Source organism: Haemaphysalis longicornis, unplaced genomic scaffold, assembly GCF_048455015.1.
Source record: "Haemaphysalis longicornis isolate Haplotype H1 unplaced genomic scaffold, Haemaphysalis longicornis Haplotype H1 scaffold_3, whole genome shotgun sequence".
In the NCBI taxonomy this organism is placed as follows: Eukaryota; Metazoa; Arthropoda; class Arachnida; order Ixodida; family Ixodidae; genus Haemaphysalis; species Haemaphysalis longicornis.
The window spans coordinates 148,568,965-148,582,885 of record NW_027526335.1 but is presented as its reverse complement, the minus strand read 5'-3'; the positions used below and the strand labels follow the sequence as shown (position 1 = coordinate 148,582,885).

The following is a 13,921-nucleotide window of genomic DNA, read 5'->3' as shown; positions in this document are numbered from 1 at the left end:
GGCTGGATTTACGTTCAAACCACAAAAGTGTGTTGTCTTTGGCACATCAATTGCGTACTTTGGACACGGTGTTCCTGAATAGGAAGTTTCTTGCGATCCCACAAATTCGGCAGCTCTGAAGTTTCCTTTCGTCAAGAAATGTTCAAAAGCTACAGTCATTCTTAGGACTCACGTCTTACTTCAGCAAGTGTATCCTAAACTGTAGCGTTCATGCCACATCTTTGTGCACGTACTTAAAGAAGGACACCCCATTTCAAAGAGAAAATGCACAGCGAGATGTTTTGGAAGAACGAACGGCTTGTCTTTGTGAACCGCCGCTACCGAAACTATTCAGACGACATGCTGTTAAACGTTGAAGTAAACGCGGATGCCTCGCAGTGGGTATAGGAGCTTTACTTGGACAAGCGCATGAACGTGGAAAGTTTTCCCCTGTTGCCAACGTGAGCCGTTCTTCGAAAGGCGCTCTCGACAACTACGCGCCAGCAGTGCTTGAAGCGTCAGCTGTATAGTGGTCTTCCGAAAAACTTCGGCAATATCTAATGGGACAGAAGTTTCAAGTTGGTACTCGCCATCACGCGCTCTGTTAGGTTATGCACTACAAAGAGGGTAACCAAACACCTCTGCGTTGGTTTCTTGTCCTGCAAGTGTTTGATTTTTAAGACTCTTATAAATTAGGTGAAGTGCATTGTCATCCTGATTGCTTGTCTCGAATCCCTCACTCTGACGAAAACAACGGACAAATTCTTCAAATTTCTTCCGACGAAGCACGCCAGTCGTTTGAAAACTTTCATACAGCACAATATACAGACGCCATCTGCAAATGCGTCTTCGGCTTCTTAGCGGGAGAGTTCGGCACTAGCCAAACAGGAGAAGTGAACAAGACCTAACTTCGCCATACACGACGGTGTTCTCTACAAGAGAGATAAGGGGCATATTCACCAACGTTTTCTATTGTGCTTTCATGAACGCCAAATGGCTGAATTTCTTAAAAGGAATTTCAGGGAGGGACGTACGGAGCTCACATGGGTATCCGACACACGTTTGAAGCCATCCACTTGAAATAATAATTCTCGCCCGAAAATACATCTGCAAATCAAATGTTTTGCGAAGCATTGCAACTTTGTCAACGAAATAAGACTTCATTAGTTCGAATAAACTTCACCCAGCGAATTAAGCCTTCACCCAGCGCTGGTGTGTGTCTACACTCCTTTCTTTCTGTCCGTGTTCCAGCTGCGCTTTCGTCGCCCTAATTATGTTCAACCAACAACCCCAAATAGCCATTTTAGTGCACTTCATTTCGGCAGTTGCACTGTTAGGGATTTTGCCGCCCATTTAAGTGCCCTCGTCATTATACACTATTTGTGTCAACGTTGCTGTACTTTCAAGTCGTCACGTGGCTACAAGTACACAATCGCGGCAATAAATTTTTTAATAAAGATCGAAAGAGACAAAGTGGTCTACAACATAGAGTCCGTGACTGTGTAGAATTTATTAAACGTCGCATCATTAGGAAGCATGGCGTTCCTGTGGTAATCGTTAGCGACCATGGCACACAGATGACGGCAAAAGCGATGACAGAATGCCCGCATCATTGTGAAATTTGTCATTATACAAATACAGCCTATCACCCAGCTGCGAAGGTACTGTCAGAGAGAGCCAAAACGCCACTCAACGAAATGATCAAGATGCTGACTACCAAATGCGAAAAATAGGCCGATATATTGCCAAACGTCGTGTTTTGCTGCCACACCCGCTAACAAGAAACCGTTCGGGAGGCATCCTTCCTTCTGGTGCACGGCAGAGATCTATTGTTGCCGCTCGACGTCGTCTCCCATCGCAACTTGCCGACCTCCTAGAATTATCAGATTACGCCGTGCTATTACGTGAGCGACTCAACAAAGCCCACACACTGGCCGAGCAAACCATTGAATTGGCGTAAGAATAGCAGAACAGCTACTTTCACAAGAGCCGCAAGAATATTCCCTTGTAAAAAGGCCAGCTAGTGCTCCGAAAGATGCCTCCCGTCGGCACCAAAGCTCAGTGGAAGTTTAAAGACCACGTGGAAAAGTTAAAGCCCTAATTGTCGCCGAAGGGAGAGTTTTTGCAGACGTTTTATTACTCTGAAAACTAAGCGTTGCTGGTCTACATGTCCCTCAGGGAAATGTAATCTGCGGTCGACATTTCTCGAAACGGCGGAATGTGGCCATGCGCCCCATGTTTATGCACCGTACGTGCCTTTCGCCGCATCAACGCGCGTCTGTGCTTCTCCCTCTTCTCGTTATCACGCCGATAGTCAGACAAGCGACCCCAAGCATGCGGCGTCTGAGAGCTCGCCCATCGACAGTTTGGAACAAGAAGTAAACAGTTCTGCTCTGACTGTAGAATGATTGAGTCGTGTCTGCGCCCCTGGCCGATTTGTTTCCCCTGCCTGCCGGCTGCACGGCATCGTCATTCCTGGCACTCCACCAAAGCGGTGAGTGCGACAGATGAGTACAATATACGGGTATTTACAATGGAATTAGTACACAGCTGGTGCCGTTACGAATACAGGTGAAATACCCGCAATCTCTGCGCTAAACTCAAGCCAGGAAGAAACGTACCACACCCGCCAACGTACGCACAACCTCACCTCTCGCAGCAGCAAAAGTGGTAAATCCACTACTTTTTATTTGCTGTAGAAAGGACGGCCAAATCGCCTTATAACTTACCTCGAAAATCCCTCCAGGTAGTTGGCGAGGGAGCCCATGTGCAAATAACCCGGTACAATAGAATACGAATACAAATCTAATAACCGAATCGCAATCATACTGGCAGGCAGCAACAGAATCCTTGAACGCAATCAGCAGGCTCACTTCTGGGCTTTGCACTTCCCTTTCCCGAACTGGCAGCCGCAAACAGACTTTACTGCCCCCATAGTGAGCGCATATCTGACACCCCAAGACCCCACATAAAAACAACTAAATTCTCTCTTCCCCATCCCAAGTTGTAAAGACAGGATAAATCAGCACTGCGCTAGTGGAAAAGGAACATTTCTTCCTACTCTTACCTAAATGCATAAACTTTACCCAACACAATACCTGAAACTGGGCCCCAAGTGACATCCACTAACCACCCTCTACCATACGGCAGCAGCGGGGGACCAAATTTTCCCGCGCCCTCAAATAGAAGAGCAGTGCAGTGAGGCGCAATCTAGCGCCGACCGCGCCATGTAGGGCAGAACAATCATCAAAGCAGCCAGCGGTGCCCCCGAGACCGCAGTCGTACAGACGGGCACTAATTACGTCGGAACAATCAACGAAAACAATAATAAACACCTCTCTGTATCTTTCCTTCTCTCTCTCGATGACCCCATTGTGAGCACAAACAAGCAAATATATTAAGGCAAAAATCAGGACACCCAGTCTTGGTACGCAGTAGTACACAAAAACAAATGAAAGAAATACTTTGCAGTTCCTGTGTACACTTTATAATTGGATCGGCAGCGCAGTCAGCGACTAGTGACTCGCCATGACACTTCCAATATAGGGATGGCTATAGTCACGACGTCGTCACCTTTACTTTATATTCATTAAAACTTCTCAGACTTGGATTGCACTTATAATACAGTATTGTGACGACGCCATTCATTGAATAAGGCCATTGATTGTTTTTAAACGCTCACCCTTTATTTCTGAGGCTCTAAGGCCGCCACAGCCCGAGGAATGTGAGGCTTTGTTTTCCGAGGTTCTTACACTGTTTATAAAGTTTAACCCACTGCGATCTGGTTTAAAAGTTCTCGCACTTGTCACTTCTCACAAACACAGTCGACAAATATAATTCATTCCTCTGTGAAATATATTTTGAAGATGTTCTGCTACCCTTTCGTGGTAGGAAATCACGCAAGTTCCAGTGTAATAGTATATCTACTTCTTTATCCACGGTGAAATTCATTTATTTAGGGTAAAATTTGGTTCTCCTCCCCCAATCGTGTGTTTCAGGACGTTTGCGATGAGGCAACAGGGGCAAGTCTTCAAGCGAACGTTATAGGCATTTTAATCTGCAACGTACTCTGGAAGGTCTTGGGTAACGTCAGCCCTCCTAGATGGCGCAATCATACTGTGCATGACCGCTGTTCTCCTTGGCTTTGTTTCTGACCGTTTTGCACCACGCTTGTTTTTGGTACGGTTGGAAGTACTTCTTTCGTGAAACGTGTATGCTGTACAAACAGGGTCACGTAAGACAAAGTCGCTTACGCCAATCGGCCAGTGTCGTGTAAGAAAATCTCAAATTCAGGACTACTGTGCAGTAACAACAAGCATAGTGTGGTCCGTACCTACAACAGTAAGCACTGGGGCTTTTATGTTTCCGTGTACTTTCGTAACTTCCATTGTTTAATCCCTCATTGGTGCTGCTAAAAAGAGAGTATACAAGTAAATTTAAGAGAAAATAGCTCGTTCTGCAAGCTTATACCTCTGCCTAACTTGCGTTCGCTTTCCACGGCCTCATCCAATCCCACAGCTGTGCATATTACGGCACAGGTACGGCACAGGTTTACGTTAAAAGTGGTGTTAGTATCATTTTAACGAAGAAATCTTTCGAATGAGCCAAACTTCATTTTTGTCTACATAGACCATTTAATGTAGTCTATGTAATTTTAAGCGTACTCCTGTTATAGATGTAGCAATAGAGCAGCGGAACTAGGCCGTAAGAACTTTGGGAACACTTACGACTGGTTTATTACGCATTCGCGTCTCCATTTTTTTGCATCCGCGAGTAATTTACATAGACTATTTAATGTAGTCTATGTAACTTTAAGCGTACTCCTGTTATAATGTAGAAATAGAGCAGCGGAACTAGGCCGTAAGAATTTTGGAACACTTACGACTGGTTTATTACGCATTCGCGTCTCCATTTTTTTGCATCCGCGCGTAATTTCCAGCAATACACACTTGCCGTCTTTGCATCTTCCTTCCTCCATTGATGGTTCCTTGTTGTAACCGTAATCTTGTCGCTGAAAAGGGAAAGTTCGTCTTTTTCTTATAACAGAAGTGTATAAAGGAAGGTCTTCAAAAATTGACGGGGCCGCATGATGTTGCTCCGTTCTGGACACGCAAGGGAACCTTCCTTCGTCCGTGTGCGTCATTAGGCGTCATAAATGAATTTTCCTTGTCGCTTTTAACCTAGGTGCAAACGTTCGTGCTCCTATAGTGCGACCAAAATTAATACAATACACCTCAGTGAATTCATGCCACTCTGTAGATATTTCCACTGGGCTGGGCAAGCGGGTATCTCCTAAGATTTCGCGTGTTTTTTTCCCGTAGTTTTCCGCATTATAATACGCTAATTATAGCCACCCAACAGAATATCTATTAATAGTGAGAGATTTCTGATCATGGATCAAAACAAGAAAGTTAACGAACCAAAACCTAGCTGTTTTTGCCACAAACTCCCGCACACAGCGTGTAATGCTGTCGCAGGACTTCCTAATCTTATTAGACGCCGCCTACTATTATTGCATGGTGTTTAATTGCGTTCTTCCGTCACTCGAGTACTTTCACGTTGCATTCCCTCCTCGAAGCCCCTGGGGAATTCTCCAACAATAGAGGGTCTATGAACCTTCGCTCTGCCGCCGTCGCAAAAAGAAAACGTAGTGCATTCACGCGCCGCAGTGCACAAAGGAAATAACAAAATAAAACCACCCGCGCTTTAAGGTAAATAGAAACTTCGATGGTATTCTCGAAGCCGCGTAGTATTACTAGCATCGAACGGCGCCGAACCTTCGAGAAGAAGAATATTCCAGCCAACTGCGCCGGGCGCATTATGTGTTGTTTTTTTTTCTTCGCGTTAGTGAGGCAATTCTTATTATCACGATAATTCTTTACTGTAATAAAACTGCCCTTGTAGACGCAACTAAGTGTCGTTAAAATGCCGTAAAGTTACAGTTCCTTTTGTCCGCGCGTACATCATCATTGTTGACCTCAGTGTTTCAAACACGAAAGGGCCCATGATTCTTGAATTACCATAGTCGTTATAAGAGGGCCTGGATTGCACAAAAGTAGCGATTCATAGCTAGCCAACATCGCACCCAGGCAGCGGTGCACCATCCGGCCCGGTATGTCAATATCTTCGGACTTCACTGTCTAACAAACGCATAGAACTATTTATTTTTATGTTGAGTTAACTTATCTAGTGTAAAACGTTCGCTTTTAGTGCTCTTTGGTTTTATATGTCTGTAAAGTTCAATTCTCGTAAATACGTAGTTTCTTGGTTACCTCACTTCAATGTTCATACTCTACTGCCTGTAATTACGCGCCTGTGGAAATATAGGCCTCACTTTGTTCGTCCACAGATTCAGTGCTCTATCTCATTCTTTCTGCTCTTGTCTGCGAAAGTCGCGCATCAGACACCCACCCCCTTGTAACTGGTGGTCTGAAAAGTGGATGGCGTAGTTCCCCGCCACGGTTGGCCATCCCATCGCGTCGAGACGGCATCCCCTAGAAAGAGGTGACAGTTTCTTTCTGAAATATAAAGGCCCCAAAATTGAAGACTTGCGGTAACTAAAAACCACGAGCGGCGAATTACACCCAGCTCTTGTCGCTATCCTAACATCCGGCGGGATCCGCTAGAAGTCACAACTTTACGCTTGCGGTCCCACGCTATTTGCACGCCATATGTTGTGGATCCCGAATGTCTATAGTCAAGACAGACAGGGGTGCGGCTCTTTTTAATCCTTTGGTAAAAATGTAGCACGATGTCCACTTGGCCGGACTCTCCAGGGAGACCCTTTCCCCTGCGTGATATTGATCCACAGTGTAAATTATAGCTTTGCCGAAGTGTACCAAACGCAGCTGAGGGTGTCCTCACCAATTACGCCTAAACGCTGCATTCGCTAGCAAGTTTTGTCTGAAACTGGCGGAGCACATACGGCATTGTACATGGTGTGCTCTATACAGTAGCAGTCGTACAAGCAAGACCTCTTCTATGACTGCTATGAGGAAACACCTTGGAGCTGGGTCACCTTTTGGAACTCGGCAGAATACGTCTGACGGGGTGTAGTACTGTTTAGAGCACAACGCGTTTAAAGTTTTACAGGCATTAAACAGGCGGCAAATAGCCCTAATTGTACTGAGCCATCTAACTTACCCAGCATCGCGTTCCGTCGGTGTATATCCCGGGTTGTTGACTATCCAGTGTGCAACTGCAGTTGAAAACATATTTGGTCTGAAATAGATGAAAGGTATAATGCTCATACCTACTAGCTTGATTAACGTGGCATATGTAAGGGCAAATGGGCAGCGAGATAACTTGCAGAACACTGGGTTCCGCGTCCAGAACATGTAAATTTGTCTCTAATGTTTAGCGTATTTCGGCGAAACACAAATATCAGCATGCTGTAAATTTCTCCAATTACACAGGCTTGCTAAGCGTTGTCCAAAGCGAAGGTCACATCACAGTGCAAGAGCATAACAATACTTTATATGTTTTGCTCAGATTGTTTGCTAAACAGTCTTGCGAATGTTGTTCTGTCGAACGATCAATGTTTCTGCAGTTTTTCGTATGGAACGGTACTGGTGTTAGTTGAAGCACTTAACTGGTTTTTAACGTCGTGCAAAAGTTTTAAATCAACCACACAGTGAAATAGCCCCGCAATTTAATTCTACTAACTGTTGGTTCCTCCTCTAGGATATAAGAGTACGCGATTACTTTTACTACCTCCACTAGACAAAGAAATGAAGTCGCATTAAAATTTTGGGGTAATAACGTACCAAAGCTAGACCTTTGCTCCGACACGCTCTGTAGTCGATGGCTCCGGATCAACTTGGGCTGCGTGGTTATGTTTATTGGAAGGTGAAGTTTAAACGCATGCGCGTTTTCGCGATTCCGCTATATCGAAAAAGCAGCCACCGCACCCGCGATTGAACCCGGGTCCCTTGGCTCAGCAACAGAACGCCTTAACCACGGAGCCTTCCAGACGATATAAGTAAAATCCATGATTCCATGCTTAGATTTACAAAGTCCCTACAACGAAATCTCTATGAGAGGCGGCATTAATATTTCATCTCATGTTTGTCGGTACACGCACATCTTACAGGGTAAACAATGCGATAAATACATTCCCCATTGTAAACTATTTATTATTTGCAGAAAACGCTATACTCAATGGTTTAAAAAGACCAACTTCAATTCTTTTTCTATCAAAAATGTATTTACTGAGTAGTCTAGACAAAACATTTAGAAAAAACCTTGTGTTCTTCTGACAAGAAAAACACTCATCCAGCTGAAATGAACTAAATAAGGTATTTAGGGCTTACCAAAAGGTACAGGCCTAGAGAATGATCATTAAGCGGTTAGAAAAGCTACCCTAATTTTTGTTACTAGCCTCAAGATTATTTACCCAGACCTACAGGTTAAAGAAGTATTGCCAACAATATTTCGTTTGTGTGCGAATTTTTTGTTTTCTATGCAAGAATGTATACAATTGAAGCAACCTGCTGCAGAAAATCTTGGGTTGATTGCCACAGCACAAGCCTGACGGATTTTGTTAATGCCATGTCAGTGGATTTAAAGGAGGGAGTGGGACATCGTACTTCGTGAAACATCGTGGGATTGATTCAGTCAGCTCTGTTTCGATCACCACTGAAACACCTATCGTTGTCGTTCCTGGTAAAAGTTATCTTTCAAATTATACAATGTTTACTTTGTCTTAATGGCCCCTTTAAAGTGGAAAGAATAGAGCCTCACACGAAGCAGGTTACCACGCTTATGTCATCTCTCAAATACAATGTCCACTTTAACAGGTATTAAATGCGTTAAATCTTCTGACAATATATTGTCCAACTTTTATACACAGAATTCCCGATGTTCTAAGGCTTCATTCGAGAGCGGAAAACTACAAACCACAAAACAAATTTACCTAATCACGTTAACATTGTCTATCTGGAACCAATCGCATACACTTGTATTTAATACTTTCAAAGTGACTTTTTTCGCTTCTCCGTACCCTCTGCACATTGAAATTACCACACTATGTTATTTAATTTCCCACAATGGTGGTGATGCTCTTCTTTGGCACTATGACGGACCTTTGCTCAGTTTGTGTGGTGATCTTTGAATTGTCCTGTGATCTGTGATATTGCCATTAGATATCACGTTAGGTAGTGTTTTATCAATCCTCGCCGTGTTTTGCCATGGAAAACAACAGAGAAAAGGAATCCAACTCGAGTGAGAAAAACGCCTGCTGAAAATCGAATTTAAGTGTCTCGAACTTGAAATGCCATTCACTCAGGTCCAGGGTTTCAGCAGTCAGCCTTCAGGGTGGCTTACCAATTTAAATTAAAAAAACGGCCTTATGTGACCCTACAAAGTACAAGAGAACTCCAGTCTGCTTAGGCCAATTTCGAGCGTACGTACAAGAAGGTACTGTTTAGACAGGAGGGATTGTCCCAGCGTTTGGTTACGCTTTTGCCAGCCAGGCATCGGACCTTGTGGCCGGCTTGCAGAGAGAGGAGGCGGGAGATTACAAGAAAGAGAAATCTAGTCTTGTGAGGAAGTGTAGGTTCTATTTGACTAGGCAGCTGCGCGTGCCGGGAAACATGTGTGCCCGCCGCCATCCAGGAGCATGCGTGGGCCTGTTGCTAAAGCGACGTCGTATGCAGGGGTTGTGCGCAGTGGTTGTGTAGTCGGTGGTATTGCGTCCAAGCGAGCAAAAAAGCATTTCCTCGACGCCAAGTACCGTTTCACGTAGCGCCCTAAAATATACCTGTCGCAAGACAAGTGAAGTCATCGGTCGCCATTGCTCAGCTTATTGCCAGGTGTCATGTTTTTGTATCGGCCACGTATTTCTCAACTCTCGCCGGGCGCCTTCCCCTTCGACCGCTCAGGCGCTATTGCATGCACGCCATTTGTGTGCAAGCTAACAATGCATTCAGTGCTATGCTATCGTCTTATCTCAGTAGGCGGGGCGCCAACGCTCCGAATTTCTGTGGAAGCATTATTTGGCATTAGTGCTGAACGACTCTCGCGTGTTCAAGGTTCGGGCGCAACTGTGTGGATATCCATGATTGCAGGCAACTGAGCTGCAGCGTATGCAGTTCGTGCGTCGTGCTGCTTTCTTTTGCAACCACGCCTTTATTCTCAGGTGGTGACGTGGAGTTCTTAAAATCAAGTACAGCGCTACCAAACAATGTCACTACAATTATTCATATAAGTTGACGCCATGGCCGAGAATAGGGTTGATGCTGCGGCACAGGAAACGGCCGAGAATCGAGACCTGGTTTTCCCTTCGAGATGTGGACGTTTGCGCAGACACGGCGGTTGTGCTCATGGCGGTCTTAAGTGTTGCAAGGAGAGGGAATCACCCGCGAAAGTTTTATTCGAATACAATCTTTCGGCTGTCAGCTGAAGTGTATCACCAGAAAATTCGTGCAGCGGAAATTTTAATGGCGAATTTTGCTCGATGTTCGCCTGTAAGTCAATGGACAACATGGAAGAGTGGCTCTAGGAATTCTGTTATTTCAAAGCCCTCTGAAGAGAGGATGTTACTCCTTGCGGACCAGGATCGTAGGAAGCGAAAGTTTTCGTTGAGCACAACAACTTCACTCAATTCTTTCAGGCTAAAAAAGGTTTAAAGCTGACTACCAGAAATTTGAGATAGTGGGTTGAAGACAGGCGGTCGTAAACACTGTAAACAGGGCAGCTGAAATCGCCGACGAACTTATCGCATGTCACGGTGCCAAAGGGCGAAAGGATAGCCACAGTGATTTTACGCAGGGGCTTGGCAGTTCAGTGCCAAAGTGGTGAACTTCCCATGAAAAGGGTGACACTTGCGCAAGTCAATCCCTGGCAAGCAAAACTCATTGAAAAAACGAAAGGATGTGAAAGAGGCATCCCAGCGCCGGAAGAAGGCCTTAGAGGGGCAGAACAGTTTCTGGAGTTCAACTATAAAGAGGCGGGAAACTTAGTTGGGAGCTGGAGAACCGAAGTTTGCTTGCTATCCAGTGGCCGCCAGTGACGTGAACATGTAGCTGTAAGAACCCTATACGCCAAACCTGGTCGTCACCGGCAAACCATGGCGGGTTCTGCGCGATCTGTGCCGGCAGTAGATGTTCAGCCTCGAACCAAATAAGCTAACAGGGAACTGTGTGTGGGTTTAACAGGTTGTAGAAGGAGCGCGAAGCGTTCGCCTGGCAATTTTTGGAATATGCATCCAAGGTCCGTTTCCTGTACTTCTCGCCAAAGCAGGTGCTTCGTGATGACTTCTTCCAGAGTATCCGTATCTTTTCTCGAAACGGTGCGATCAGCTGTTGCGTGAAGGGGGCCTTCTTTTCAGAGAATGGATTACTTCAGCACTGTCATAGTACCGTTTTATGAGCGCGGAGCGAAAGCGGCCGTTGCTGGCTCGCAGAGCTTCGAGGTCGCTAAGATGGTGGGCAAGATGACGTCTCCTGGGAAAGCGAGGAAACGCTTAGGATACTGATAGATGGCAGCACACATCCGCTGAGACGAAAGGTGTTTCTTCGACATCTTGTCTGATCATTGGACACTCGCGAACTCGGAACAAAAGCTGCCCTCTAAACAGCAAACAGGTTATTCGACAACGAGTTAGGGGCACTTCAAAGTGATTGTGTGTCGGCATAGCATGTCGAGCCCGCCCTGCAAGTTGAGCAATTTTATTGCAGGGCACAATCTGTTCAGCTCGTAGTGGTGGCGGGGTAGAGGTGTTTGATACAGCCGTGTTTTGGAGCCAGGCTTCACGGGCCTAGTGAAGCCCTTTCAGACGAGGAGAAGGATAGCACCATTTAGAGTTTACGTACCAGGGGTGTTGCCGAAAAGGCGAGTAATGAGCGGTGATGAGAAACCTCCAGTGAACGTTGCGGCGAGTGTTTCATTGTGGGCAGGTCTTCTACTTTGCGTTGCCCCAAGAAATCTACAGAACTCCGAAAGAGAGCGGGCGTATCTTGTTCTAGGGCTGTAAAATGTGGCCCGTGCCCCTCGCGCTCAATAATTGTCGCAGGGAAGGAATACTGTCTTCTCACGCGGTCGCAGCAGCCTTCAGAAAATAAGCGCAGCTAAAGTGCGATTGAAAAGAGAAGGAAGCTCTAAGTAATGCCGAAACCTCAAATCGGAGCTCCGAAAGCAAGTGCGCTCTAGACGCCTGCGTTTCTTGATTGCCTTTAACAGCCGAGCTGTGTGAGCTTCACATCGGTCATTTTGATTGTAAAAAATACCACATAAAAAACCTGCCGTTGTACGATTGGGTTGTACAATTGGGATTTGGGTTGTACGATTGCGTTTTTGTGTGGGAGGTTTTCGTTGACAAGGTGTCTGAAATGTCAGTTTTCCAATTTTGTGGCCTTGTCTTAGTGCAATTGGCTAAAACGTTAGTGTAGGAAGTCAATCGCGTAATGTTGTAGCATCGAAGGCCTGGCAAAGCCCGAGTTTTGATTTTACTTCGCGCTTGGCGGCTACGGGTTTGTGTTTTTATGAAGTGAAGATTTTAACCTCTACCCACCAATGGGTCTCGCGACCATTGGGGTCAACAGAAAACATCCGCAAACAAACCAAGGAAGGTACTCGCACGAATATAGAAACACAACGAGAGACCGTTGTCCTGCCGATTGAGTGACGACAAACGGCGCAATCAACGAGCCCATCTGTGGGTTTATCACTGGCGTTCTCGCTGAAAGCCACGTGATAGCGTCAAGCCACCTTTTGCGGCGCTGTGCGCTCCACATACGGCACGTGTAGCGGCCGTGTGGGCGCTTTGCGCATGCGCTACCAGTTATAAAAATTAAAAGAAGCTCGCACCAACACATCATATCGCTCTTCTCCTCCGTCTCTGGCGCCGATCTCCTCTCCTCCGTCGATGGCCTCAGAGACGGAGAAGTGAGATCGGCTAACACCGCGATTGAGCTTCCTTTAGTTTTTATACAAAAGGTTTCCAATTATGTGCTTCAGAAATGCAACTCAACCACTGGCCGTTCCTTAATCATGCATGAATTTAACCTTAGCAAAGAACATCTCGGCAGTATTAAGTGTGTGGTTAAGTGCATTTCGCTTGACTCTGATTTCACTCTTTGAAGAACCACGTGTGTGAATTCAAGTGACATCACATGTTTAATCATTGTGGGTGTCCTTTATAGCTTCATTTTCCTACCACCTTCAAAGGGTGGATCGGCGCGCATATTTGTCAGAGGCGTTCTGGTGTAACATTTCGTCCTGGAAGTTACTGACCCAAGCAAACCAACAGGGCGTCACCTTCAGTCTGAGTCGCGTAGGGCACTATCACAATGTCGATAATCCACGGTCTGGCGCTGACCTTCTGCCGAAAACACCTCGTCAGAGCATTTTTCCGGACAACGGATGTTCACCCTTATAGATTTATATCTCTATCGCTCAGGCGGAAAAGCTGTTACGAAACAACGCGAGATGTTTCGGCGTTGTCCGGTGCGCGCCAGATACACTGGCTACAGCTGAATTTCGAGCATTTCGGGAACGTGTCAAGTGTGTTGTTCAACGCAGCTCATCAGGATCCTCATGTTGAAACAAACGCGTAGACTGGGTACCGCGAGGATGCTCGGGGACAGGGAGTCATGGCTACTGCCGTTTATAGGACCGGCCCAAACTGAGTGCAGCAGAGACAAGTTGGAGCACGCCTTCGGCAAGTTGCGAACGTCCGGAGTTTTTCCCCGTTCCCCATTATTCTCCCGGACAACGTGCACCGGCGTGCACCAGTGTACACAGCGTGCACCAGCGCGTACTTGTCACAAGACCCATTGGAGTTGTTATGTGTATTTGAAAATTTGGTGTCCTCCGCAAATCGCTCAACTTCTGTTGGCGGCTGGGAATTCTGTGTATTTATGCTCGCCCTTACCCGATCCAAGGTAGTGCGTGTATAGGCTCCGCCGGCGAACTTTGCTCTGCCCATTCAAGTTATGATGTT

The 13,921-nt window shown here is 46.0% G+C and overlaps 1 protein-coding gene across 1 annotated transcript in view; it reads right to left on the bottom strand.

The window, feature by feature from the left end:
- LOC144173457 (uncharacterized) overlaps positions 1 to 13,921 on the bottom strand; it is a 58,500-nt gene that overhangs the window by 17,001 nt on the left and 27,578 nt on the right. The window contains exons 4-5 of the mRNA XM_077701877.1: positions 7,123 to 7,200; positions 4,862 to 4,990 (exon numbers count right to left, since the gene is read on the bottom strand). Of these exons, the coding sequence (XP_077558003.1) occupies positions 4,862 to 4,990; positions 7,123 to 7,200 (207 nt within the window). The remainder of the gene's footprint in view (positions 1 to 4,861; positions 4,991 to 7,122; positions 7,201 to 13,921) is intronic.